Source organism: Erythrolamprus reginae, chromosome 2, assembly GCF_031021105.1.
Source record: "Erythrolamprus reginae isolate rEryReg1 chromosome 2, rEryReg1.hap1, whole genome shotgun sequence".
In the NCBI taxonomy this organism is placed as follows: domain Eukaryota; kingdom Metazoa; phylum Chordata; class Lepidosauria; order Squamata; family Dipsadidae; genus Erythrolamprus; species Erythrolamprus reginae.
The window spans coordinates 7,128,586-7,152,851 of NC_091951.1; the positions used below are offsets into that span (position 1 = coordinate 7,128,586).

General features: G+C 43.6%; 1 protein-coding gene across 1 annotated transcript in view; it reads left to right on the forward strand.

Moving 5' to 3' along the window:
- Nucleotides 1-24,266, forward strand: part of LOC139159076 (vomeronasal type-2 receptor 26-like) — a 49,867-nt gene that overhangs the window by 15,656 nt on the left and 9,945 nt on the right. Inside the window, exons 4-7 of the mRNA XM_070736441.1 lie at nucleotides 6,540-6,718; nucleotides 7,678-7,966; nucleotides 9,580-10,359; nucleotides 18,010-18,222. Coding sequence (XP_070592542.1) covers nucleotides 6,540-6,718; nucleotides 7,678-7,966; nucleotides 9,580-10,359; nucleotides 18,010-18,222 — 1,461 coding nt within the window. The remainder of the gene's footprint in view (nucleotides 1-6,539; nucleotides 6,719-7,677; nucleotides 7,967-9,579; nucleotides 10,360-18,009; nucleotides 18,223-24,266) is intronic.

Genomic DNA, 24,266 nt, shown 5'->3' on the forward strand with positions numbered 1-24,266 from the left:
CAACTAGACAATGTTGGTTGGTGGGGCCTAGGGGAAGAGCCTTCTCTGTGTGGGCTCCGGCCCTCTGGAATCAGCTCCCCCTGGAGATTCGTACTGCCCCCCTCACATTCCACAAGAGTCTTAAGACTCATTTATGCCGCCAGTCTTGGGGCAATTATGTCAGGATTAAGCCTAAATTGATATAATATCCCAGTACAGGAGGATGGACTGTAGTCAATGTAATGGCTATTATATGTAGAGAATGCTGAATCATTGTGATCACCACAAAGAATTTACCAGGACTCCCATTCTTTCATAGCTCTATTGAGGAAACAGCCCTCTAAACTACACATAGTACAGAATCATTTCTGCTACCTGCTATGGAATCTTATGAATCTAGGATTTAACAGAGGTTCATTTTCCATAAGATCTCCCTCCTCCGCCTCCGACTCAGAAATAGTCTGCATTAACACCTCTCCACTTTCATCTTCCTCTCCTTCACTTTCTGCCTCAGCTGGCAAGGCCATGAGGCCAGTGCACCCAGGCGGCCTTGGCTCTTCCTTGTCTTCATCATCTGACATTATCAAAGTTGATCTATGCTCACTCATAACATCTAGAGTACTGCATCCAGTTTTGGTCACCACACTACAAAAAAGATATTTAAATTCTAGAGAAAGTGCAGAAGAGAGCAACAGGATGATATATATGAAGAGTGGTTGCAGGAAATGTTCATGGGTAGTCTAGTGAAGAGAAGGGCCAGGGGAGACATGATGATGATGATGATGATGATGATGATGATGATGATGATGATGATAATAATAATAATAATAATAATAATAATAATAATAATTTATTAGATTTGTATGCCGCCCCTCTCCGCAGACTCGGGGCGGCTAGCAACAATAATAAACACAACATGTACAATCCAATAATAAAAAACAACTAAAAACCCCTATTATAAAACCAAACATACACACAAACATACCATGCATAACTTGTAATGGCCTAGGGGGAAGAGCTATCTCAACTCCCCCATGCCTGGCGGTATAAACGAGTCTTGAGTAGTTTACGAAAGACAGGGAGGGTGGGTGCAGTTCTGATCTCTGGGGGCAGTTGGTTCCAGAGGGCTGGGGCCGCCACAGAGAAGACTCTTCCCCTGGGGCCCGCCAAATGACATTGTTTAGTCAACGGGACCCGGAGAAGGCCAACTCGGTGGGACTTTATCGGTCGCTGGGATTCGTGTGGTAGCAGGTGGTTCCAGAGATAATCTGGTCCATTGCCGTGTAGGGTTTAAAGGTCATGACCAACACTTTGAATTGTGACCGGAAACTAATCGGCAGCCAATGCAAGCCACGGAGTGTTGAAGAAACGTGGGCGAATCTTGGAAGCCCCACGATGGTTCTCGCGGCTACGTTCTGCACGATCTAAAGTTTCTGAACACTTTGCAGAGGTAGCCCCATGTAGAGAGCGTTGCAGTAATCGAACCTTGAGGTGATGAGTGCATGAGTGACTGTGAGCAATGACTCCCTGTCCAAATAGGGCCGCAACTGGTGCACTAGGCAAACCTGGGAAAATGCCCTCCTCGCCACAGTTGAAAGATGATGTTCCAATGTCAGCTGTGGATCCAGGAGGATACCCAAGTTGCGAACCCTCTCTGAGGGGGTCAGTAGTTCCCCCCCCCCAGGGTAATGGACGGAAAGATGGAATTGTCCTTGGGAGGCAAGAACCACAGCCACTCCATCTTGTCTGGGTTGAGATTGAAGTTGTTGACACCCATCCAGGCCCCAACAGCCTCCAGGCATCGGCACATCACTTCCACTGCTTCATTGACTGGACATGGGGTGGAGATGTATATTTATTTATTTATTTATTATTATTTAGATTTGTATGCCGCCCCTCTCCGAAGACTATAACTGGGTATCATCAGCATACTGATGATACCTCACCCCATGCCCTTGGATGATCTCACCCAGTGGTTTCATGTAGATATTGAATAGCAGGGGGAAAGGACCGACCCCTGAGGCACCCCACAAGGGAGGCACCTAGAGGTCGACCTATGACCCCCCACTAACACCGACTGTGACTGACCGGAGAGGTAGGAGGAGAACCACTGAAGAACAGTGCCTCCCACTCCCAACCCCTCCAGCCGGCGCAGAAGGATACCATGGTCGATGGTATTGAAAGCCGCTGAGAGGTCGAGAAGCACCAGGACAGAGGACAAGCCCCGGGCCTGGGCCCGCCAGAGATCATCCATCAACGCGACCACAAAGAGGAAGGGGTCAGGCTGTTTTCCAAAGCATCAGAAGGCCAAAGAAGGAATAATGGATGGAAACTGACCAAGGAGAGATTCAACCTGGAAATAAGGAGAAATTTCTTGACAGTAAGAGCTTGCCTGCAGAGATTGTGAGAGCTCCAACACTTGAGACTTTCAAGAGAAGATTGGATGGATACTTATATGAAATGCAGTAGGGATTCCTGCTTGAGTGGGGAAGTTGGATGAGATGATCTACAAGGTCCCTTCCAACTTTTATAATAAATAAATAAATAAATAAATAAAATCTAATTATAGAGAATTTGTCTTGGATATCTAGCTGGGACTAAGAGGTTCCCACCCATAGATCATACATTTTGTAGCAAAAGATTCCTGACATAACACTTTCTGAGGGACATGTTCTCATGACTTTACCTCATTTCAACACAGTTCTAGAAACTCAGCGGTCATTTTTATTTCAAGAGTACATCAGCATGTTAGGATGGTTAGTGCTAACAGATATTATTTGGAATTCCTTATTTTTCTGCTTAGTCTCTGCCTCAGTCCAAATGTGCGGGAAAATGTCATCCTGGATTTTTCAAGGAGAAGTGAGAAGGAGAGACATTTTGCTGCTACAACTGTGTTCCTTGTCCTGAGGGGACCGTCGCCATCCATGAAGGTGGGTGACACCAAAGAAAAGGGAAGGCCTTGCAGAAGTGGATTCATCCAAGGCAATTTTCATAAAAGTTAAAGTTAAAGGACAGACTGAATCACAACAATTTATTTTCAAACTGTGTGATTTATCATGAAAGTGAAAAATAGTAATGATCTTTATAAGGATTAGAGAGTATGGCATATTGGACAGGTTTTGCTACTGTCAGAGAGAATAGTGCTTGTTTGTTTGTTTGTTTGTTTGTTTGTTTCTTTCTTTCTTTCTTTCTTTCTTTGTATGTATGTTTGTTTTGTCATGTACATATTGTGTTATACAAAGTTCTGCCCATAGTTCATGGGAGCAGGTATGTTGTAGAAGAGATAGATCTCAGCCAACCAGAGAGCCCGGCAGAATATAGATAAATAACTTTGTCTCTTCCATGTTTTCCTTTTTTATGTTTGTGTGTTCCTTATTTAAGAGATTTGGGATTTGTGGGAATAGAGGGTTTCAAATGGGGAAGGAAAAGATTTTAGGAAGCTCATCTGAAACTGCCACCTTAGCATGCCAAACCGAGGGCTGCAGGTAGTGCATCAAGCGAACCTGGGCAAACGCCCAATCGCCACCGCTGAAAGATGATGCTATAATGTCAGATGTGGATCAAGGAGGACACCTAAATTGCGGACCATCTATGAGGGGGGCAAAATAATGGTGGTGGATGGACTGATTGAGGTGTCCTTGGGAGGCAGAACACACAGCCACTCCATCTTGTGGGGATGGATTTTTGAGCCTGTTAGCACCCATCAAAACTCTAACAGCCTGCAGACACTGTCACTTCACTTCTACTGCTTCACAGATTGGACATCGGGTGGAGATGTATAGCTGAGTATCATCAGCAACTCACCCCATGCCCTCGGATGATTTCACCCAGCATTTTCATGTAGATATTAAACAGCAGGGGGGACAAGACCGACCCCTGAGGAACTCCACAAGGGAGGGACCTAGGAGCTGACCTCTGAGTCCCCACTAACACCGACTGCGACTGATTGGAGAGGTAGAAGGAGAACCACCATAAGATAGTGCCTCCTACTCCCAACCCCTCAAGCAGGTGCAGAATGATATCATGGTTGATGGTATCGACAGCCGCTGAGAGGTCAAGGACCACCAGGATAGAGGATAAACCCCTATCCTGGGCCCACCAGAGATCATCCATCAGCACAACCAAAGCAGTTTCCATGCTGCAGCCAGGCCTGAATCCTGACTGCTGAGGGCCTAGATAATCGGCTTCATTCAAGAATCGTTGGAGCTGGAGTGAGACCACCTTCTTGACAAACTTCCCCATAAAGGGAAGATTGGAGATAGGACAATAATGGGTAAATACAGCTGAGTCCAGGGAAGGCTTCTTGAGTAGGGGGCAGATGAGTGCCTCTTTGTAGGGAGACAGAAAGGACCCCTCCCTCAATGAAGCATTGGTAATCTCCTGGTCTCAGCTCCATGTCACCTCCCTGCTGGCCAAAACCAGCCAGGAAGGACACAGGTCCAATAAACAAGTGGCAGAACTCACAGCTCCCATGGCCTTGTCCACTTCATCAGGTGTTACCTGGTCAAACTCCTCCTATACAGATGGACCAGGACAGGCCCCTGTCATCTTGACTGACTCCTTGTGAGCTGACACTGCATTCCAATTGGAGTCAAGGTCTGTCCAGATCTGAGCAATTTTATCTATGAAAAAATTGTTAAAGTCCTCAGCACTACCCTGCAAAGGTTTGTCAACTCCCCTCTAATTAAGGAGGGAGCAAGTCACCCTAAACAGGGTGGCTGGGCAGGATTCCCCCGATGCAATCAGGGTAACATTATATGCACATCTTGTCACCCAGAGCACCACTTTGTAAATCTCCACATGAGCTTTTACAAGTGTTCGGTCAGAATCCAATATACTTTTCCTCCAGCGTTTCTCTAGACATCTCTTCTGGCATTTCATCCCCCAAGGTGAACCAAGGAGATCTGCAGGGTCTACTGCCCCAGAGAGGTCACAAAGGCTCAATTCAGTCTAGGGACACTGCCGCCGTATTCCAGGCTGCAGCAAGAGACTCTGCCAAACTGTGTATGAGTGAATCCAGAAAAACCCCAAGTGCCCTCTGAAAGCCATTGGGTCCATTAGGGCTCTGTGGCGGAACCTCCTAATCTGTTCTGCCTCCCTGCAGGGAAGGATTGGAGAGTCAAAATCCAGCGGTAGCAGAAAATCATCTGACCATGACAAAGGCAAGATATCCAAGCCCCTTAATTTCAGGTCATTACTCAACTGCCCTGAGAGAAATACCATATCGGTAGTGTTGCCCCATTTGTGAGTTGGGCCCTGAATTACTTAGGTCAAGTCCATGGTTGCCATTGTGGCCATAAACTCTTGTGCCAACCCAGAGGATTCACCAAGTGATGGCAAAGTCCCCAAAGACAATAGATATGGGGAACTCCACTGCTAGCTCAGCTACCTCCTCAAGTAGCACTGGCAGGGCTGCTGACGTGCAGCTAGGAGGCCGGTATGTGAGCAACAAGCCCACCTGAACCCCTAGGTCCAACTTCACATTGAGTGAATCACAACCCGCGATCTCGGGAGCAGAAAGCCTGCGTAGGCTGAAGGTTTTTCTGGCTATAATAGCCACTCCTGCCCCCCTTCCCTGGGGTCGTGGCTGGTGCCATACCTGAAACCCCCCAGTTTATTTTTATAGGCCAAGATGAACAAAATCAATGTGCATCCTTCCAGATAATAAGTGTAGTTCAAAGAGAAAAACTGACCGAGAGAAATCAGGAACATAGGGACTCTCAAGCAAACTCACCAAGTACTTTTGCAATTTTGTGGGGGTGTGGGATTCTCAAAACATATATCTCACAGTTGAGTAGGCCAAAGAGGTATCACTCCATGAAGCACATCTAATAAAAAAAGAAAAAGGTTCACAAGGTCCCCCTAAACCAGTTTCTGGTGTGGCGAATATTTATTTATTTATTTATTTATTTATTCATCCATCAATTCATTTATTCATTCATTCTTTTATTCATTCATTTATAATTCAAGGCCACCCAAGACGTATGGCACAAAATATCAACAAATGACATCACTCTGCATAATCTTCCCCAATGTTTTCCGGAGACAAGTTATCACACTGAAGAACAGCAGAAGTCAATTCCCTGGGTGTTGAACTATCTTCATCCAACATCACTTTCTGGACAAGACCTGACAGGAAAGGAGTATAACCAGTACACAAAATGTAGATCTATCCCCAAAGGTGGATCTGTTATTTTTCTCTAAGATGTTCTTCTCCAGCTACTCCTCAGGGAATGGAATTCTGAAGATATTTAGGGTGCCCAGAGTAGAAGACAGCTGCCACTGTAATTTTCAAAATTCTGATCTCTGAGCCCTCTTCTGCTAATTCTCCAATGATTGTCTTTGAGGTAAACATCAAAACAACATGGAAGGGATCTTGCATTAGAAAAGGACAAAGACCTCAGTCACATACAATGCTTTCCACATTATAAAAGTGCTTTCAATTCATCCAATTGTTCAATTCACTCTTACTGTTCCTTCTTAGAAACAGGAAAGGGATTGATTCTGACCCATGAATTATGGAGCTTCTGCTTGTGCTTCTGTTGTTGCTGGTGTCACAGCCAACTTCTGGGAAGATTAGATTGAACTGCCGGCTGAATTTCGAACAACATGATGAAAAAAAGTCATGGAGTTATTATAGTCGAGGAGACCATATCATTAGTATCATCAATACTGGAACAAAAATATTGCGTACAACCATGTTGCCTTTCAACACAGCTCCTCATTGTCTATTTGAGATGTAAGTCATTCACTGTGATGGAGTTTCATTCCCTCTATTTGCAGTTCTCATTGTTTTCTTCTTATTTCACTGATGCCTGTATTGTAGGACCGATCTTATTTCTTGAATTGTTTTGACTTCCATTGCTTCTCCGTTTTGTCTCATTTAATAGAAAAAAAATATTGTATCCAAAGATGGGGTAGAAAAATAAACAGCTTCCAAAAAAAATCCAGATTCCATAACCTTTCTGGTCTAATCCTTAGTTATATACTTCAATACCAACTTTTTATTTTATTTATTTATTTATTTATTTATTTATTTATTAGAATTGTCAAACAAAAATGAGAAGAAGAATAAAAGAATAAGAACAAGGTCCATAGAAATCAATTTGTGACTGAAACTGTGAAAATTTGTAGCTGAAACCATTGAATTAGATAGAGCCTTCTAGACTTTGACAACTCTATTCCAGAAATCATATTTTTTGCAGTCAAATTCAGAAGGATTTGGTTTCAAGTAGTTATTGAATGGATTGTACTGGCCTCTGCCTAGTTCATGTCTATATTTTTACAACCACTCATTCATATTCAGTGCCTAATCCTTAGAGGAAGCGAGAATGACTGTATTTTGGAATTGATTTCCTGGGTCACATATGAAACAGCCTCTTTCTATTATGATAGTTCTATTTTAATGATTCCATGGTTTTGAATTCCTTGTTACTTGTCAGTTGAAAATGAGTTCTACTAGAAATAATTTGATTTGTGATTTTTAACTTTAGTGGAAAGCTATCTCCATGTCCTCTCCCCAACACTCATTAAAAGAAATACTGATAGGTAACTATCATTGGCTTCTGATCTTTGATCAGCATTGGCTTAAGACACAGAAGGCTTTGGGAGATAAGGAGCATTAAATTGAAAAAGGTTTTTTTTTTGCTTTTTGTCTTGATGATGATGATAATAACGCAAACTGTTTTTTAATCTTAGTCTTCCTTTTGATAAGTATAGACTACTACGCAACATTTTTAATATTCAATTGGTCAACAAGACTTCCGAGCTTATGCAAAATTTCACACTTGGCTACAACATCCATGACAACTATTTAAACACACTTTTGACTTCAGATGCCTTGATGGACATTCTCTCTAATGGAGAAGCCAATGTTCCCAACTACAGCTGTGGAAGGAAGGACCACATTTTGGCTCTTATTGATTCAGCTACTTATGACATCTCCATCCAGATGTCAACATTAGGAGACATCTACAAAGTCCCCCAGGTTTGTATGCCTACTTATAGGTAAACTGAATGAGTGATGGGTCGATATGTGATCGATCCATTTGGAACTGACAAACGGCTTTTCATCATGGCCATTATATGCATCATAGTTAGTGGTTAGGATCCACAGTGTTATCCTCTCATGACATTATTTTAACTGATTATGGTCTTCTGCAGAAATGCGCCATCAAAGTTTCTTCTGCAAAAAAGGAAGTTGCAGCAGAGATAGCAGGGATAGCATGTTTCTACATAATCATCGCAAAAATAATATAACCCAAATGTATTATTTTACCTGAAGCTGATCAAAACACATATTTCTTAGGAATTCAGAAAAATCACTATCATTAATCAATCACTTTAATTTTTAAAACATTACAAGCATATTAGCCAACGTGTTAATTTTTTTTATTCTAAAAGCGTTCATAAATGGCTTTAAGAGTAATAAATCTCTGAAGGACTTACTGCCAACTGAAATATTAAAAAAAAAATTCTTAATGGTACTGTCCTCTACTGGCAGGTTCATTCACACATATTAATAATTCCTATTAATCTTCAATCGAGTTTAAGATTAAGGTTATATAAACGTGAATGCAGTATTCCAAGAATGGCCTTATCAAGGCCTTATAAAGTATTTTTATTTTTATTTATTTATTTATTTGTCCAATATACAATACATATGGAAGAGAATAGACATTAAGTAATATATATAAAGATAGAAAGTAAAAAAGAAGAGAAGTAGATGGGAGGGAGAGAATATATATGATATATATATATATATATATATATATATATATATATATATATATATATATATATATATATATATATTTATAGAAGGAATGCAGCTCAGGTCTCGCAGTGTTCACCTGAGAACAAGGACAGAAACACCAGCCTGAACTCATCGAAACGTCGCCAGAAATTTCCAAATCCTACATGGGAAGAAACCCGAATATACCAAGACCGTCATACCTGTACCCGTGAAAATCTACGAAAACAAATAGATAGATAGATAGATAGATAGATAGATAGATAGATAGATAGATAGATAAGGAGAGAATATGTATGATATATAAGATAAGGGAAGACAATTGGACAGGGGACGATAGGCACATCAGTGCACTTATATACGCCCCTTACTGGCGTATTATGGTAGTATTAACACTTCACGTGATCTTGATTCTATCCTTCTGTTAATTCAGCCTAGAACCATGTTGGCTTTTTTGGCAGCTGCTGCACATTGCTGGCTCATATTTAAATAGTTATCCATTAGGACTCCAAGATCCCACTCACAGTGACTACTATTCAGGAAGGTACCACATATACGGTACCTGTGCATTTTGTTTTTCTTGCCTAAATGTAGAACCTTACTTTTTTCACCATTGAGTTTCATTTTGTTTTCTTATTCTTTTTAACTCATTTTCTTTTATACTACTGTTATATACAGTCTTGTTCATGTTATGTATTTTTATTCTTTATTTTCATAAGAGTTAATGGCTAATCAATAATAATTTATTCTAATAAGCTCATGAAATTGTATTTCTTTAAAGCTAATATTTTTTGGAATCGACCTGACCTCAGATCTTATGCAGTATTCTTCATTGTTTTTTTTTCCAGATCAATTTTGAATTATTTTCAGATTTGCTGCATGACAAAGGTCAATTGCTCTTTTATCACAGTTTTTTCCCCAAAAAGGGAGTCCTCTACCCAGGAATTGTCCAAGTGCTTCTTCATTTCAGATGGACCCTGGTTGGTCTTTTTGCTCCAGACACAGAAAATGGAGATAATTACATGAGAACTGTTACTCCTTTGCTTCTTATAAATGGAATTTGTGTTGTTATATCACAACAATTCTCAACAACACTATTTACAGCACACCTCAGAGGTGCCCTCTCTATGTGGAGACAAGTCAATGTCTACATTCATTACATAGAACATGGTGCTGTTTTGGACAGAATTATCCCTTTCCATTTAACATTTATGCATTTGCCAGGTACCATTGGAAGGAAAGTCTGGATCACAACACTCACTTCAATATATCCACTGAAATACCACAGAGCTCTCAAATATGTGAATAGTATCTGGACTGTTGATTTTGGGAAGAAAACGGAGCCAATAAAGGATGCCTATAAAAACAATTTCTTTTTCGAAGAACCGTTTGGGTATCAGTCATTTTTCTGCTATTTTTCAAATCATATCTTTTCTGTCAAAGGCCGGAAAAGATGCACTGAGAAATCACCACTGGAGACCCAATTGAAAAAGAACATGAAGACAGGCTGTAATTCCCACCATTGTTACAGTGTTATTAAGACTCTGGCCCATGCCTTGGATGCTGCATATTCCTCCATATCCAGGAGGAGAAGGAAGGAGGGCAAAGGGAGTTTGCAACCTTGGCAGGTATGGAGTCTCAACAATAATCCATTAATCTTACTTAGAAACATAGAAGATTGATGGCAGAAAAAGACCTCATGGTCCACCTAGTCTGCCCTTATACCATTTCCTGTATTTTATCTTACAATGGATATATGTTTATCCCAGGCATGTTTAAATTCAGTTACTGTGGATTTACCAACCACGTCTGCTGGAAGTTTGTTCCAAAGATCTACTACTCTTTCAGTAAAATAATATTTTCTCATGTTGCTTTTGACCTTTCCCCAAACTAACTTCAGATTGTGTCCCCTTGTTCTTGTGTTCACTTTCCTATTAAAAACACTTCCCTCCTGAACCTTATTTAACCCTTTAATATATTTAAATGTTTCGATCATGTCCCCCCTTTTCCTTCTGTCCTCCAGACTATACAGATTGAGTTCATTAAATCTTTCCTGATACGTTTTATGCTTAAGACCTTCCACCATTCTTGTAGCCCGTCTTTGGACCCATTCAATTTTGTCAATATCTGTTTGTAGGTGAGGTCTCCAGAACTGAACACAGTATTCCCAATGTGGTCTCACCAGCGCTCTATATAAGGGGATCACAATCTCTCTCTTCCTGCTTGTTATACCTCTAGCTATGCAGCCAAGCATCCTACTTGCTTTTCCTACCACCCGACCACACTGCTCACCCATTTTGAGACTGTCAGAAATCACTACCCCTAAATCCTTCTCTTCTGAAGTTTTTGCTAACACCGAACTGCGAATGCAATACTCAGATTGAGGATTCTTTTTCCCCAAGTGCATTATTTTACATTTGGAAACAGGCCTGAAACTGGACAGCTGAGGGCCCAGATAATTGGCTTCATCCAAGACCATTGGAGCTGAAGCGACACCACCTTCTCAACAACTTTTCCTATTAAGGGAAGGTTGGAGACAGGAGAATAGTTGGGTCTTGGGAAGGCTTCTTGAGGAGGGGGCACACAATTGCCTCCTTGCAGGCAGCCAAAAAGGACCCCTCCCTCAGAGAAGTGTTGACAATCTCCTGGACCCGGCCCCATGTCATCTCCATGCTGTCTGAAACCACCAGGAGAGACACATAATCAGGTGGTGAAGCTCACAACTCCCATGGCCTTGTCCAGAATGTGTTCTAGGGGATATGGGGTCTTTTTTTTGTTCTGTCTAAGCTAGTAAACCCCAGGAAATAACTTCACACAAAAAAGACCACCTGGGAAAATATAAACTGGATATATTAAGAAAACTAGTTCATAACCTTGCCAAGTTAAAAGTGAAAAGAATCTTCTTAGGAACTGGGCAGAAGTCAACGGCTAATTAGTTTTCCAGGCCAGATTCCAACAGTTCATTAAAGGTCTCTGATAAGTGTCTATTAATCATTCCAAACTTACAGCATTCTGGCAGAAGTCTCAGATAGACAATCTGTGTATTTTAAAACAGTCAGAAAACAAACTGGATTTCTACAACATGGAATGAACTTCTTGTCATTGTAGAATGTTGTCGATCACACTGATTCCTTTCAAGACTCTCCCTTATATAGGCACAAGGCATGGCCAAATGTTCTATAGAGCTATTCACACCCAACCTCTTTCTTCTCAAATAAGCCTGTCTGGACATAATTCTGTGTACCCCTGCATCTGTAAGTGGTTCATCGTCATCTCTCCTGAGTCAGTTATACCTCTAGCTATGCAGCCAAGCATCCTACTTGCTTTCCTTACCGCCTGACTGCACTGTTCACCCATTTTGAGACTGTCAGAAATCACTACCCCTAACTCCTTTTCTTCTGAAGTTTTTGCTAACACAGAACTGCCAATACAATACTCAGAGTGAGGATTCCTTTTCCCCAAGTGCATTATTTTACATTTGGAAACATTAAACTGCAGTTTCCATTGCTTTGACCATTTATCTAGTAAAGCTAAAGCATTTACCATATTATAGACGCCTTCAGGAATATCAACCCTATTGCACACTTTAGAGTCATTGGCAAATAGGCAAACCTTCCCTACCAAACCTTCCCCTATGTCACTCACAAACATATTAAAAAGAATAGGACCCAGAACAGACCCTTATGGCACACTGCTTGTAACCTGTCTCTGCTCAGAGTACTCGTCATTAACAATAACTCTCTGATGTCTACTCTTCAGCCAGCTTGAAATCCACTGAACTATCCCGGGATTAAGTCCAATCTTCACTAATTTATCTATCAGCTCTTTATGTGGAACCGTATCAAAGGCTTTGCTGAAGTCCAGATAGGCAATATCCACAGCACCACCTTGATCCAACACCTTTGTGACATAGTCAAAGAAATCAATGAGATTAGTACGACATGATTTGCCTTCAGTAAAGCCATGCTGATTTGGGTCCAATAAGTTATTGTTTTTAGGTGCTGATTTATCCTCTTTTTGAGTAGTCTCCATCATTTTAACTAAAACTGATATCAAGCTAACTGGCCTGTATTTACCAGCTTCTTCTCTACTGCCCTTCTTGTGGATAGGCACAACACTGGCCATTCTCCAATCCTCAGGAACATCTCCTGTTAACAGGGATTGGTTAAACAAATCAGTCAAGGGGGTAGCAATGACAGCTCTGAGTTCTTTAAGATCTCTGGGATGGATGCCATCTGGATCCATTGCCTTATTTATCTTTAATCGTTCATGTTCTTCTACGACATCGGCTTCTAAAATCACTGGAGCTGAATCCGTACAGCTGGAAGCAATGCTATATACCTCTATAGTATTATTTTGTAAGGTGTCTTTTGAGAAAACTGAACAGAAGTATCTATTGAAATGGTCAGCGATCTCCTTATTCCCATCAATGCATGTATTATTCTCGGTACTAAGCTTTGTGATGCTGCAGTTTTTCTTCTTCCTATCACTAATATATCTGAAAAAGGTTTTTTCCCCCTTCTTTACTGGTTTTGAAATTTCTTTCTCTTTTGAGGCTTTAGCAGCATATATTATCTGTTTCGCCTCCTTCTGTCTCATTTTATACACCTCTCTATCAGCTATACTTCCAGACACTTTATACCTCCTAAAGGCAGCCTTTTTTCATTGACTATAGCCCTTACGTCATCGCTAAACCATAGCGGTTTCTTCTTCCTTTTACCTTTAGTTATTTGCCTTACATACAGTCCTGTGGCTTTTAAATGGCCTTTTTTAATACAGTCCACTGGGTGCTCACTCCTGCCATTTTATCCCTCCCCTTTAATTCATTATTTAAATATTCCCCCATTGCATTAAAATTTGTTTTTCTGAAATCCAATACTTTTGTTGCAGTATAGGATTGCTCAAAATCAGTTTTTACATCAAACCACAAACATAGATGGTCACTGCAACCTAAATTTTCTCCCACCTTGACCTCTGAAACCCAATTCCCATGCGTAAAAACTAAATCTAAAATATTCTCCCCTCTAGTTGGTGTCTTAACCAGCTGTGCTAGAGCTGCTCCTGTAAAGGCCTCTACTATATTCTTACTTTTGCATGTAAGGGCACTGGGGATATTCCAGTCAACATCAGGCATGTTGAAATCACCCATAACCACAATATCTCCCTTTACTGCCATTTGGGTAATTTCATCTACCATCTTGTTGTCATATTCCTCAGATTTTATTATTTGGAAAAGATGTTCCCAAACTCCTTCTGATTTTTTGCTTCAATAGACCAAATCGTCTTGGCTTTCCTCAAGGCTGAAAACAGCTTCTCCTTGGCTTCATGACTGAAAAGCTGATCTAATTTTCCTGCAATAGTTTTTAAAGTGTGGTGTCTGTAAAGCAGCAATGTGTTGCTCCTGGTTCGGCCTGGTTCTGTGAACTGGTAGTGATGGTGGTGGGAGGCTCCACCCACCTGCCCAGATTGCTTCTGCACATGCAAACTGGTAGTGATGGGATTTAGAATCCACCACTGCTGCAAAGGGGAGTTCGGGTCTCCACCTGAAAAAGCCATTCACTTCCTGAGATTCTTATGGATGCATTTGTTTTCTTTCCATGAACATCACACTTCTAATTTGGTTTGCAATCCACTGCTATTCTGATTTTTTTTAAAAAAAAAATTGTATTTATTTGTCCATCAAGTATAGGATAGCAGTTTATATAAACATAGTATGGAAAGTAATGATAAAAGAAGACAAATAGGACAGTAGGACAGGGATTGTAGGCACAATGGAGCGCTTATGCACACCCCTTATGCACACCCCGAGTCTGCGGAGAGGGGCGGCATACAAATCTGATTAAACTTAAACTTAAACTTATAGACTTCTTAGAAAAGGGGAGAAGTCAACTGTAGACAATCGAAGGTTGAAGATTTTGAGGTTTCGGCAAGAAACAACAGATAGTGAATTCCAGGCATTGATCACTCGATTGCTGAAGTCCTATTTAGTTTAGAGCAGTTTAAATTTAGTTTGATTAGTTTAGTTTGACTTGTGCCACCAGAAAGCATCAGTCCAGAAATCCCCCTGGATTATTGCCGCAAGTAGCCAACCCTACTAGGCTCTGGGAAGAAATAGCAATGGATTTCATAGTGGAGCTCCCCGAGAGCAAGGGAAACACTGTTATTTGGACTGTCATCTATTTTTTCTCCAAACAAGCCAATTTCCTCACATGTTCGGGGCTACCCTCAGTCAGACACTTGGCTAAGTTATTTTTAAAACACATTTACAGATTGCATGGAATCCCCCACAGAGTCATATCAAATCGGAGGGTCCAATTCACAGCCATATTCTGGAGATAATTCATCCGCACCATTGGTTCCACCCAAGGACTCAGTTCTGTGTTTCACCCTTCCACAGATGGAGCAGCAGAAAGAGCTAATGCCCTAGTGGAACAATACCTTAGATGTTATGTGAGTTACCAGCAGAACAATTGGGCCAGATTGCTGCCTTTTGCAGAAGTAGCATACAATAATTCTAAATGCAGCAGCACGGGACTAACCACTTTCCAGGTTACCAGTGGTCAAGATTTCATTCCCATGTCAGAACTACCTACAGAACCTCCCTCATCTATCACATTGGTGGAGTGGATGGAGAAGCTGAAGAAAGGATGGGAGGATACCAAGAAGGCACTGACAGAGGCAACGCAAACCTACAAAAACAAGCAGATAAGCACCGATCTCCCCAAACCCCTTTTCGAGTGGTAGATAAAATTTTCCTGTCTACCAAATACATTCATTTAAGGGTGCCTTGCAAAAAGCTAGGCCCAAAATTCCTGGGCCCTTTCCCAATAGTGAAAGTAATCAACCCAGTCATGGTGCAGCTTGCGCTGCCTAGAATCCTAGGGAGGATCCACCCTGTATTTCACTGCAGCCTGCTTAAGCTGGTGATCGGGTCCAACATTAGCCCACATGCACAGCCGCCCCTTCCCCTGTAGTAATTCAGGGGGAACCCTACTATGACATGAAAAAAAAATTGGACTCCCGCATTTTCCGGGGAAATTTGCAGCACCTAATTCATTGGAAGGAGTACCCTCTGTCGGAGGCTACTTGGGTAAAGAGTCGGGATGTCAGTGCTGATAGGTTAGTCAAGCAGTTCCGTGAGAGTTATCCAAGCAAGCCAAAGGGTCCTGGAAGGGAAAGGTAGGATGGTCTGGAATGGTACTAACCCGTATACTTATTCTATCATTCCAGGAGATGGGTTTTGTGGGAAGGGAGGCCGTCTGTCAGGCCCAAAGTCATTATGTGAAGTCAAAGGTTGGCCTGACACAGTTTGGGAGTCAGAGAGAGAGATATGCCACCACACATTCCTTTCTGCAGATGCCATATTAACGAACACAGGAAGGAATCAGGAATCCTGCATAGGATTGGTCCTCATGACTGCACTTGTGGGTGTGGAGATGTGATATGGGGTTTTGTTGTGGTTGGCTCTGGGCCAGCTCCTGCCCCAAGGACTATGGGGGTGGATGTGGGTGAATCCTCCCAGTGTCAAAGGCTGTTTTACTGCCGACTGCTTCGGACAGCAAAGTATTGTCCGAAGCAGGGAGTGACTGTGAAATGGGACCCTCAGAGGGGATCATGGCAGACAGCCGATTAGGAAGCAATTCATCCTCCTTATCTTCACTGGACTCTGATGAAGAAGCAGTCATAGAAACACGCATGCGAAGGCCCATGAATAGAAGAGAGCAGCTATGTAGGTATTACAAGAGATAAGAGAGTTCACCTGTGGTTGGGTGTGGTTCAACTAATTAGGGCTGCTGTTAAATGGGCAGCATGCCGGCCTCTCAGTGTGGAAGATTATCTGTTCATGATAGTGGATGTGGCTTGACTCTCTGGATTCTCCAAGGACTCTGTGCTTTGATATCAGGACTCTGAACGTAAATCATAGTTAAACGTGTGAGTTGGACAATGTCTGAAGGAGAGTAGCTGTGACGACTTCACAGCTAGTTGTTAATTGCTTTGAGTTTGGTTTTTTGGTTATTTCATTGCATTCAAGTCTGTTTGCTTTGAAAGTGAGCCCTTTGACTACAAAAAGGGGGTTTTGCTTTTATTTTTCAGTGGATAAAGAAAGTATTCTTGACTTTTTACGTGTTTGTGTGTGTGTGTTTTGGCTACCTTTGCATTTAATTAGAGGCTTATGCAGAGAGCTGGCAGGTTTTGACCCAGATGTGATCTAAGGGACTCAGAGTTGGAATGATCCAAGTCGAATCCAGACATAGCTGTTAATAAATCATACCCAGCAGGAAGCACTGGCGTAGAAATGATTTATTTCTCAGAATTATATTTGGTTCGCTAACACACAGGTTATAATGTTTAAAATAAAAGAATTTTTAAAAGATGGCGGTCTCTCAACCAGGAAGTGACTGCCACCAGTCAGCTGGAGCTGCATTCGCAGTTCCATTTCTGTCGGTGGAACGGTGTTCCACCCTGTCTCCCCAGCTACCCACCCCTGTGCATGCCCCATAGGAATGGATGAGGTCAACAGTGAAATCAAGTTATATCACCAGCAGTTCCACAATCTGTTAAAAATGTGTAATCAGAAAAACAGGGGAAACCAATAACTTCATAAAGAGAGCAACTCATAGGATCCACCCTAACTTCCCAGCTTCTAAAAAGAGTAGGTGGGATATTTGTACCTCCAGACATGCATGGTGGCCTTGCATTACGAGTTGAGAAGCATCTATATTTGTTGATGTGATGGCATAGACAGACAGAAAGAATATAGCCATAAAGTACAATTAGTTAATCTGGATATATTTATAATATCTGTTGACGAATTTTTCTTTTCCTTTATGTAGACTGAGAGCATGTGAAACAAGATGAATTCCTTGTGTGTCTAATCACACTTGGCCAATAAATAAATTCTATTCTATTTATTCTAATGTGGTCTACCTGAGAAAAGATTAACCTGGTAATTTTCTTGACAAATCCATGCTTTATGACAAGTACCTGTTCTTCTCAAGAAATTTGAGTATTCTCTTTGTGCAATTTATTTATGACACACTTTAGAAGGTTTCTTATCATTGACAAATTTTGTCAATCATATTTTTTCAAAACATATATTGTCAAGATATGACTGTCAAATTTTGCTGAATCTTTCTCTTTTATTTTTGAAAATAGTGTTCTACCAACTAAAGATATTTGCAAGTTAGACCTCTGTAAAAAAAAGAGATATAAATGATACCAAAGGACTATTTTACCAAGTGTACTGTTTTTGAAATGCCTGGATGTTCCCATTCTAGTTCCATCCTTTTTTGGAGAAGAATGAATTTTGCAATCTTTCTGAATTCAAATTGTACTTGGAGAAAAATGGAGACTTAAAGGCTGACTTGAGTTTCATTGCCTGGTTGTTTCTCCCGAACAAGGATAAAGCGTTTACCAAACCAGCGACTATTGAAAACCAGAGACTTATTATCAACCAACATCACCTGTCTTGGCTAAAGTTGTATAACAGGGTAAGAGAAATATTGATGTCTAAGCCTATGGACCATGGCTCAGTGTTGAGATGGCGAAGCTGCATGAAAATGATAAGTGAGGGGCAATAATTCAAGTCTTCCTTGTCTTCAAACAAGAAGGTAAATTTGTTCAACTTTGCCTCAATACAGGATTGGACTGAATTTGATAAAGTTGAATTAAGACTGTAAGGGGGTCCTTTTGTTCCGCCTGGAAAAAAGCTTGGAAAAAAGCTTTGGAATTAGGATTTTGTTTGTTTGTTTGTTTGTTTGTTTGTTTGTTTGTTTGTTTGGTTGGTTGGTTGGTTGGTTGGTTGTCAAAATGTATACAAGATAATAGATATAGTATAAACATAACCAAAAGCAAAGTAGTTATAGATAAATTTGAACAATAGGACAGTAGGACAGGGATGGTAGTCACGATGGCGCACTTAAGCACGTCCTTTACAGACATAGAGACATAGAAACATAGAAGACTGACGGCAGAAAAAGACCTCATGGTCCATCTAATCTGCCCTTATTTCTTGTATTTTATCTTAGGATGGATATATGTTTATCCCAGGCATGTTTAAATTCAGTTACTGTGGATTTATCTACCAGGTCTGCTGGAAGTTTGTTCCAAGCATCTACTACTCTTTCAGGAAAATAATATTTTCTCACGTTGCTTTTGATCTTTCCCCCAACTAACTTCAGATTGTGTCCCCTTGTTCTTGTGTTCACTTTCCTATTAAAAACACTTCCCTCCTGGACCTTATATAACCCTTTAACATATTTAAATGTTTCGATCATGTCCCCCCTTTTCCTTCTGTCCTCCAGACTATACAGATTTAGTTCATGAAGACTTTCCTGATACGTTTTGTGCTTAAGACATTCCACCATTCTTGTAGCCTGTCTTTGGACCCGTTCAATTTTGTCAATATCTTTTTGTAGGTGAGGTCTCCAGAACTGAACACAGTATTCCAAATGTGGTCTCACCAGCACTCTATATAGCGGGATCATAATCTCCCTCTTCCTCCTTGTTATACCTCTAGCTATGCAGCCAAGCATCCTACTTGCTTTTCCTACCGCCCGACCACACTGCTCACCCATTTTGAGATTGTCAGAAATCACTACCCCTAAATCCGTCTCTTCTGAAGTTTTTGCTAACACAGAACTGCCAATGCAATACTCAGATTGAGGATTCCTTTTCCCCAAGTGCATTATTTTACATTTGGAAACATTAAACTGACCTTTTAGACCTTTTAGAAATGGGGTGAGGTCAACTGTAGACAGTCTAAGATTAATGTTTTGGCAGTTTGGGGAAGAAACCAGTGTCAGATAGCGTATTCCATGCATTGATCATACTCTTGCTGAAGTCGTATTTTCAGCAATCGAGTTTCAAGTGGTTTACATTGAGTTTGAATGTATTTTGTGCACATATGTTGTTGGAGTTGAAGCTGAAGTATTCATTGACTAGTAGGACATTGTGGTAGATGATTTTATGAACTACATTTAGATCAGATCAAAGGAGATTTTTATTTATTTATTAATTAGATTTGTATGCCGCCCCTCTCCGCAGACTCTAGATGTAGCTCTAGGTTCTCTAAGCCCAAAGCCCTAAATTTCAAGTCTGGTAGAATAAGGTATTCTCCATGGTAGGCGATGTTAGCTTCCAAGGATGGGTTGACCTTGTCCACAACCAATCAGGACTGAGTCCAAAAAAGTTTAAATAGCACCCTCCAACTTGGATTACCCCTCTTTCAACTCAGTCCGAGTCCAGGATATGTGCTGTTGCTTGCAACATCCTGTCAAAGAGCCTTGACATCTGTCATCCATCCATTCAACTACTATCCATCCATATTGCTGATTGTGAGTGTCCTTCCCCCTGCAAGCTCCCCAACATCTGGATTAGGTTGGGTTGAAGGCAGTTATTGGCTAATGGTCCAATGCTGCCGCTCCTGCCACCAGCTGTAAGCCCAAAATCCTGTTAATTGCCAGTATTCTGACTGAGAGAAGGGGGAAGTGGGATGACCTTTCAATGGACTTTCTGAGAGAAAAGTTGCTTTTTTAAATTATTTTTAAAATTATTTTTCAAAAACAAACATGACAAACACAACATATAACATTAAATGGAGCTACAATTGCTCCGCTCAAGATAGAAGTCTTCATTATACATAAAAAAGAAAGAAATGCCCGGCCGGTGACTTAAAATCACCGGCCGAAATTACCTTGGAGCCGGGGGAGACGCTGCGGCAGCTCTTCTGAGCACAGGATTTCCGGGTTCCGTGGAACCCGGAAGTTCGGCTTTTGGCAGCGCGCCAAGGTGGCGCGCTGCCTGTTGGGTCCAGGGGGAGGTTCTGGGTCGCCCTATTTAAGGGCGATCTGGTCAGGACCTCCCCCTTGCTCTGGCTCCCTCTGCAGGCAAACAGACATCGGTCTGTTCGCCGCTCGGATCGGCACGTGGCGGGGCCTCACGGGCCTCGCACAGGTGGCTGGATCCGAGGCTGCAAGCCTCGGATTCATTTTAATTTTCTTTAACAGAGCGAAGTCAGAGGCTTGCCTCTGGCTTGGCTTTGGGGAAAGAGGTTTAAGGGCTGGGGGGTTTGCTTTCCCTGGGAGGGGTAGCGTTGTTCCCCCCCCCACGCGACCCCCCCCACGTGCGACCCTCCCCACACACGCGACAATTTGGCCACGTGGTGAGGCCTAACGGGCCTCCCACGTCAGGGTAATTTCTGTTGGATCGGAGGCCTTGGCCTCCGATTCTTCCTTTAACTATAAAGGGGGCTTTTTTGGGTGTTTTGGAGAGTAGGTTAGCCTACTCTCCATTATCAAAAGGGAGCAAATTTCACCACGTGGTGAGGCCTAATAGGCCTCCCGCGACCGGGTGAAAGGGATTGTGGGGGGTTCTGTTTTTGCCCTTCTGAGGGGTGGGAGTTTTCTCTTACCCCCCACCCCTCCAACTTTTAGTGGGATCGGGTGACGCTGGTAGGCAGGACAGGGGCAGGGGGCCTTGCCCCCCCCATTGGGTAGGGGGCTTTCCTTTAATGGTTGTTTCTGGTTCCCCCCTTTTTTGTAGCGCCTACGCCCTCCCATCCGGGTGGCAGGGAAGGGTGGGCCCGACTGTTAGGGCCTATTTTAATTTTCATTTTACATTTTAGTTTTGGTTTGTAGGTAACAAGGCCTTGGTAGCCTTAAAGCCATCCCCTTAAAGAGAGCAGGCTTTTCCCAGGACCTAGGTGGGCCCCAAGGCCCTCCCAAAGGGTTTGGGTTTGTTTACTGGGGCTTACCCAGTTCCTTGGGTTTTTCTCCTTTTAGGCCCCCATGCCCTCCCGTCCGGGTGGCTGGGGCGTTCGGGGTCCGTTCTTCGGGCCTCTCTTTTTTATTGTTGCCTCTAAGGTTTTTTCCCCCTTTAGTGGCTCCCACGCCTCCCATCTGGGTGGCTGGGAGTGTTTTGGGGCCCGGTTTAGGGCCTACTTTAATTTTATCTTATTATACTTAGTTTTGGTTGAAAGGTGACAAAACCTTGGTTGCCTTGAAGCCATCCCCTTAAAGGAACAGGGCTTTGCTTAGGATTTAGGCAAGGCCCTAAGGTTCTCCCAAGGTTTGGGTTTCTGATTACTAGGGTTTACCCAGGTTCCCTAGGTTTTTTCCCCTTTTTAGTGCCCCACACCTGCCCGTCCGGGTGTTTGGGGGTTCGGGGCCCGTTCTTTGGGCCTCTCTTTTTTATTGTTGCCTCTAAAGTTTTTTCCCCTTTAGTGGCTCCCACGCCTCCCATCTGGGTGGCTGGGAGTGTTTTGGGCACGGTTTAGGGCCTACTTTAATTTTATATTATTATATTTAGTTTTGGTTTGAAAGGTAACAAAACCTTGGTGCCTCGAAGCCATCCCCTTAAAGGAACAGGCTTTGCTTAGGATTTAGGCAGGGCCCCAAGGTTCTCCCAAGGTCTTGGTTTTGATTACTAGGGTTTACCCAGGTTCCCTAGGTTTTTTCCCCCTTTGGAGGGCCCCACACTCGCCGTCCGGGTGTTTGGGGTGTTTGGGGCCCGTTCTTCAGGCCTCTCTTTGTAATGGTTGCCTCTAAAGTTTTTTCCCCTTTAGTGGCTCCTACGCCTCCCATTTGGGTGGCTGGGAGTGTTTTGGGGCCCGGTTAGGGCCTACTTTAATTTTATACTTTATACTTAGTTTGGTTTGAACGGTAACAAAACCTTGGTTGCCTTGAAGCCATCCCCTTAAAGGAACAGGCTTTGCTTAGGATTTAGGCAGGGCCTCAGGTTCCCCCAGGGTCTTGGTTTTGATTACTAGTGTTTACCCAGGTTCCCTGGGTTTTTTCCCCTTTTGAGGGCCCCACACCTGCCCGTCCGGGTGTCTGGGGTGTGCGGGGCCCGTCACTGGAATTTTGTTTTCTGGGCTTGCACGAGCATGGCCCCCAGGAAGCAACCTTCTTTACAGGGTTCCCAGGGTCCTCGCCCCGGAGTGACAGGGTTCCTTCAAAGGGGGCCGGGGAGGCTGGAGTGGCAGCCCCAGCCCTCGGGGCACAGCCCCATCTGGCCACTCAGGCCCCCCTTAGGCCCGAGCCAAGCATATCGGCTCAACTCTTTTCTCCCCTTTTAGATCACCTGGACAGCATGGATACCGCTGGGCAGCCCCCTTCGGGACACACGGAGGATCCGGGCCCTTGGCAGCATTGAGGGCCCTTCTGGGCAACAAAGAAGCCTAGACCCGACTCCGGACCACAGCGGCCCTACATCATGTGTTTCCAGGGTGACGGCTGGGGCCCCCCCGGGGCCCCATTGGATGGCAGGGGTGAGTTAATTGCAACGCACCCATACCAGTTTTATAGGGGTTACCCACCGTAAACCCCCCGGCGGGGCCAACCGGTCTGGACCCTCTCCCCCCTTTTTGGGGGGGGGGGGGTCCAGCACCCCGACGGTGTGCTCACAATTTTGGGTACTACCGTCCAACCGGCTTGGTCCCGATCGGGGCGACATTGGTGAGCACGGTGACTTCGGCAGGGGGGAGCCAGGGCGGTTGGGCTCTGGCTTCCAATACTGCCCGGGTCCGTAGCGCAAACAGCACGGGACATGGGCGGCTCCCGCAATGATGGGGGGGCCGGCACCGGCGCCGGGATTTCCCCCCTTGGGCTGCCTTCTTTGCAGTGGGGTGACCGGTAATGGCGGGCCACCTCAACTGACCCATGGGGGCGGCCCCGGTAGGCCTTTTTACCACTCCCTTAGGGTATCATCTTCACCCCTCGACCAGGGATAGGATATGGGGAGGTGAATACATAGACCTCTATACCCTGTTGGAGGGAGGTCCCCAGGATGGAGAGGGACGAGGAGGCCCGGAGTGACCGGGCCAATAAGGTGAAGGGCCGAGGTGTGTCAGGGCTTGGCTTTATGCCTTCTTGACCTATGCCACCATAATAATACAAAAGAACCGGGTAGGGCCGGTTTTCTTAATTTTGTCGACCTCATTGCCATGGCTTATTTTGAGGTCAAGGGGGATGCCTAGCAAGAATATGTACAGCATTCCGAATGGGTGGCTGGTGATCCTTCCCTGCCCTGGGACCGGGAGGTGCCCGACCTCTGGTTCCAGGCAATGTGGAGGTGTGGGATTGGACAATGGACCGATAGCGGTCATCGGTTGGTTGGGGAGGAGCCGCTGCACCCCGCATGGTTGCGGGGCAGGGTGTTCGAGCACCCAAATCTGTTTTGAGTTCAGTGCATGGGCTCTTGCGGACGCTCCTCCTGAAAATTGCGGCACGCTGTGCCAAGTGTGGGGGTCTCCCACGCCACACTCACGTCATCCCCCTAATAGAAATGGGAACAGATAGGGTAGGTTTGAATGGGCCATTGACTCGGCTCCAGCAAGATTTGCTTTTCCAAGCAGACTTGCATTAGTACCCTGAATCCTTGGGTTCCCTGGGCTTAGGGGTGTTGTAGGAGAGGGTTGGTGTGGTGGAGCCTGGCGGGGCTGCAAATCTCTCAGGACAGGAGGCAGATTGGGCCATGGGCGGTTGATAGCTATGAGCACCACGGCTGATCATCATACAGCAGGTAAGGAGTTTTG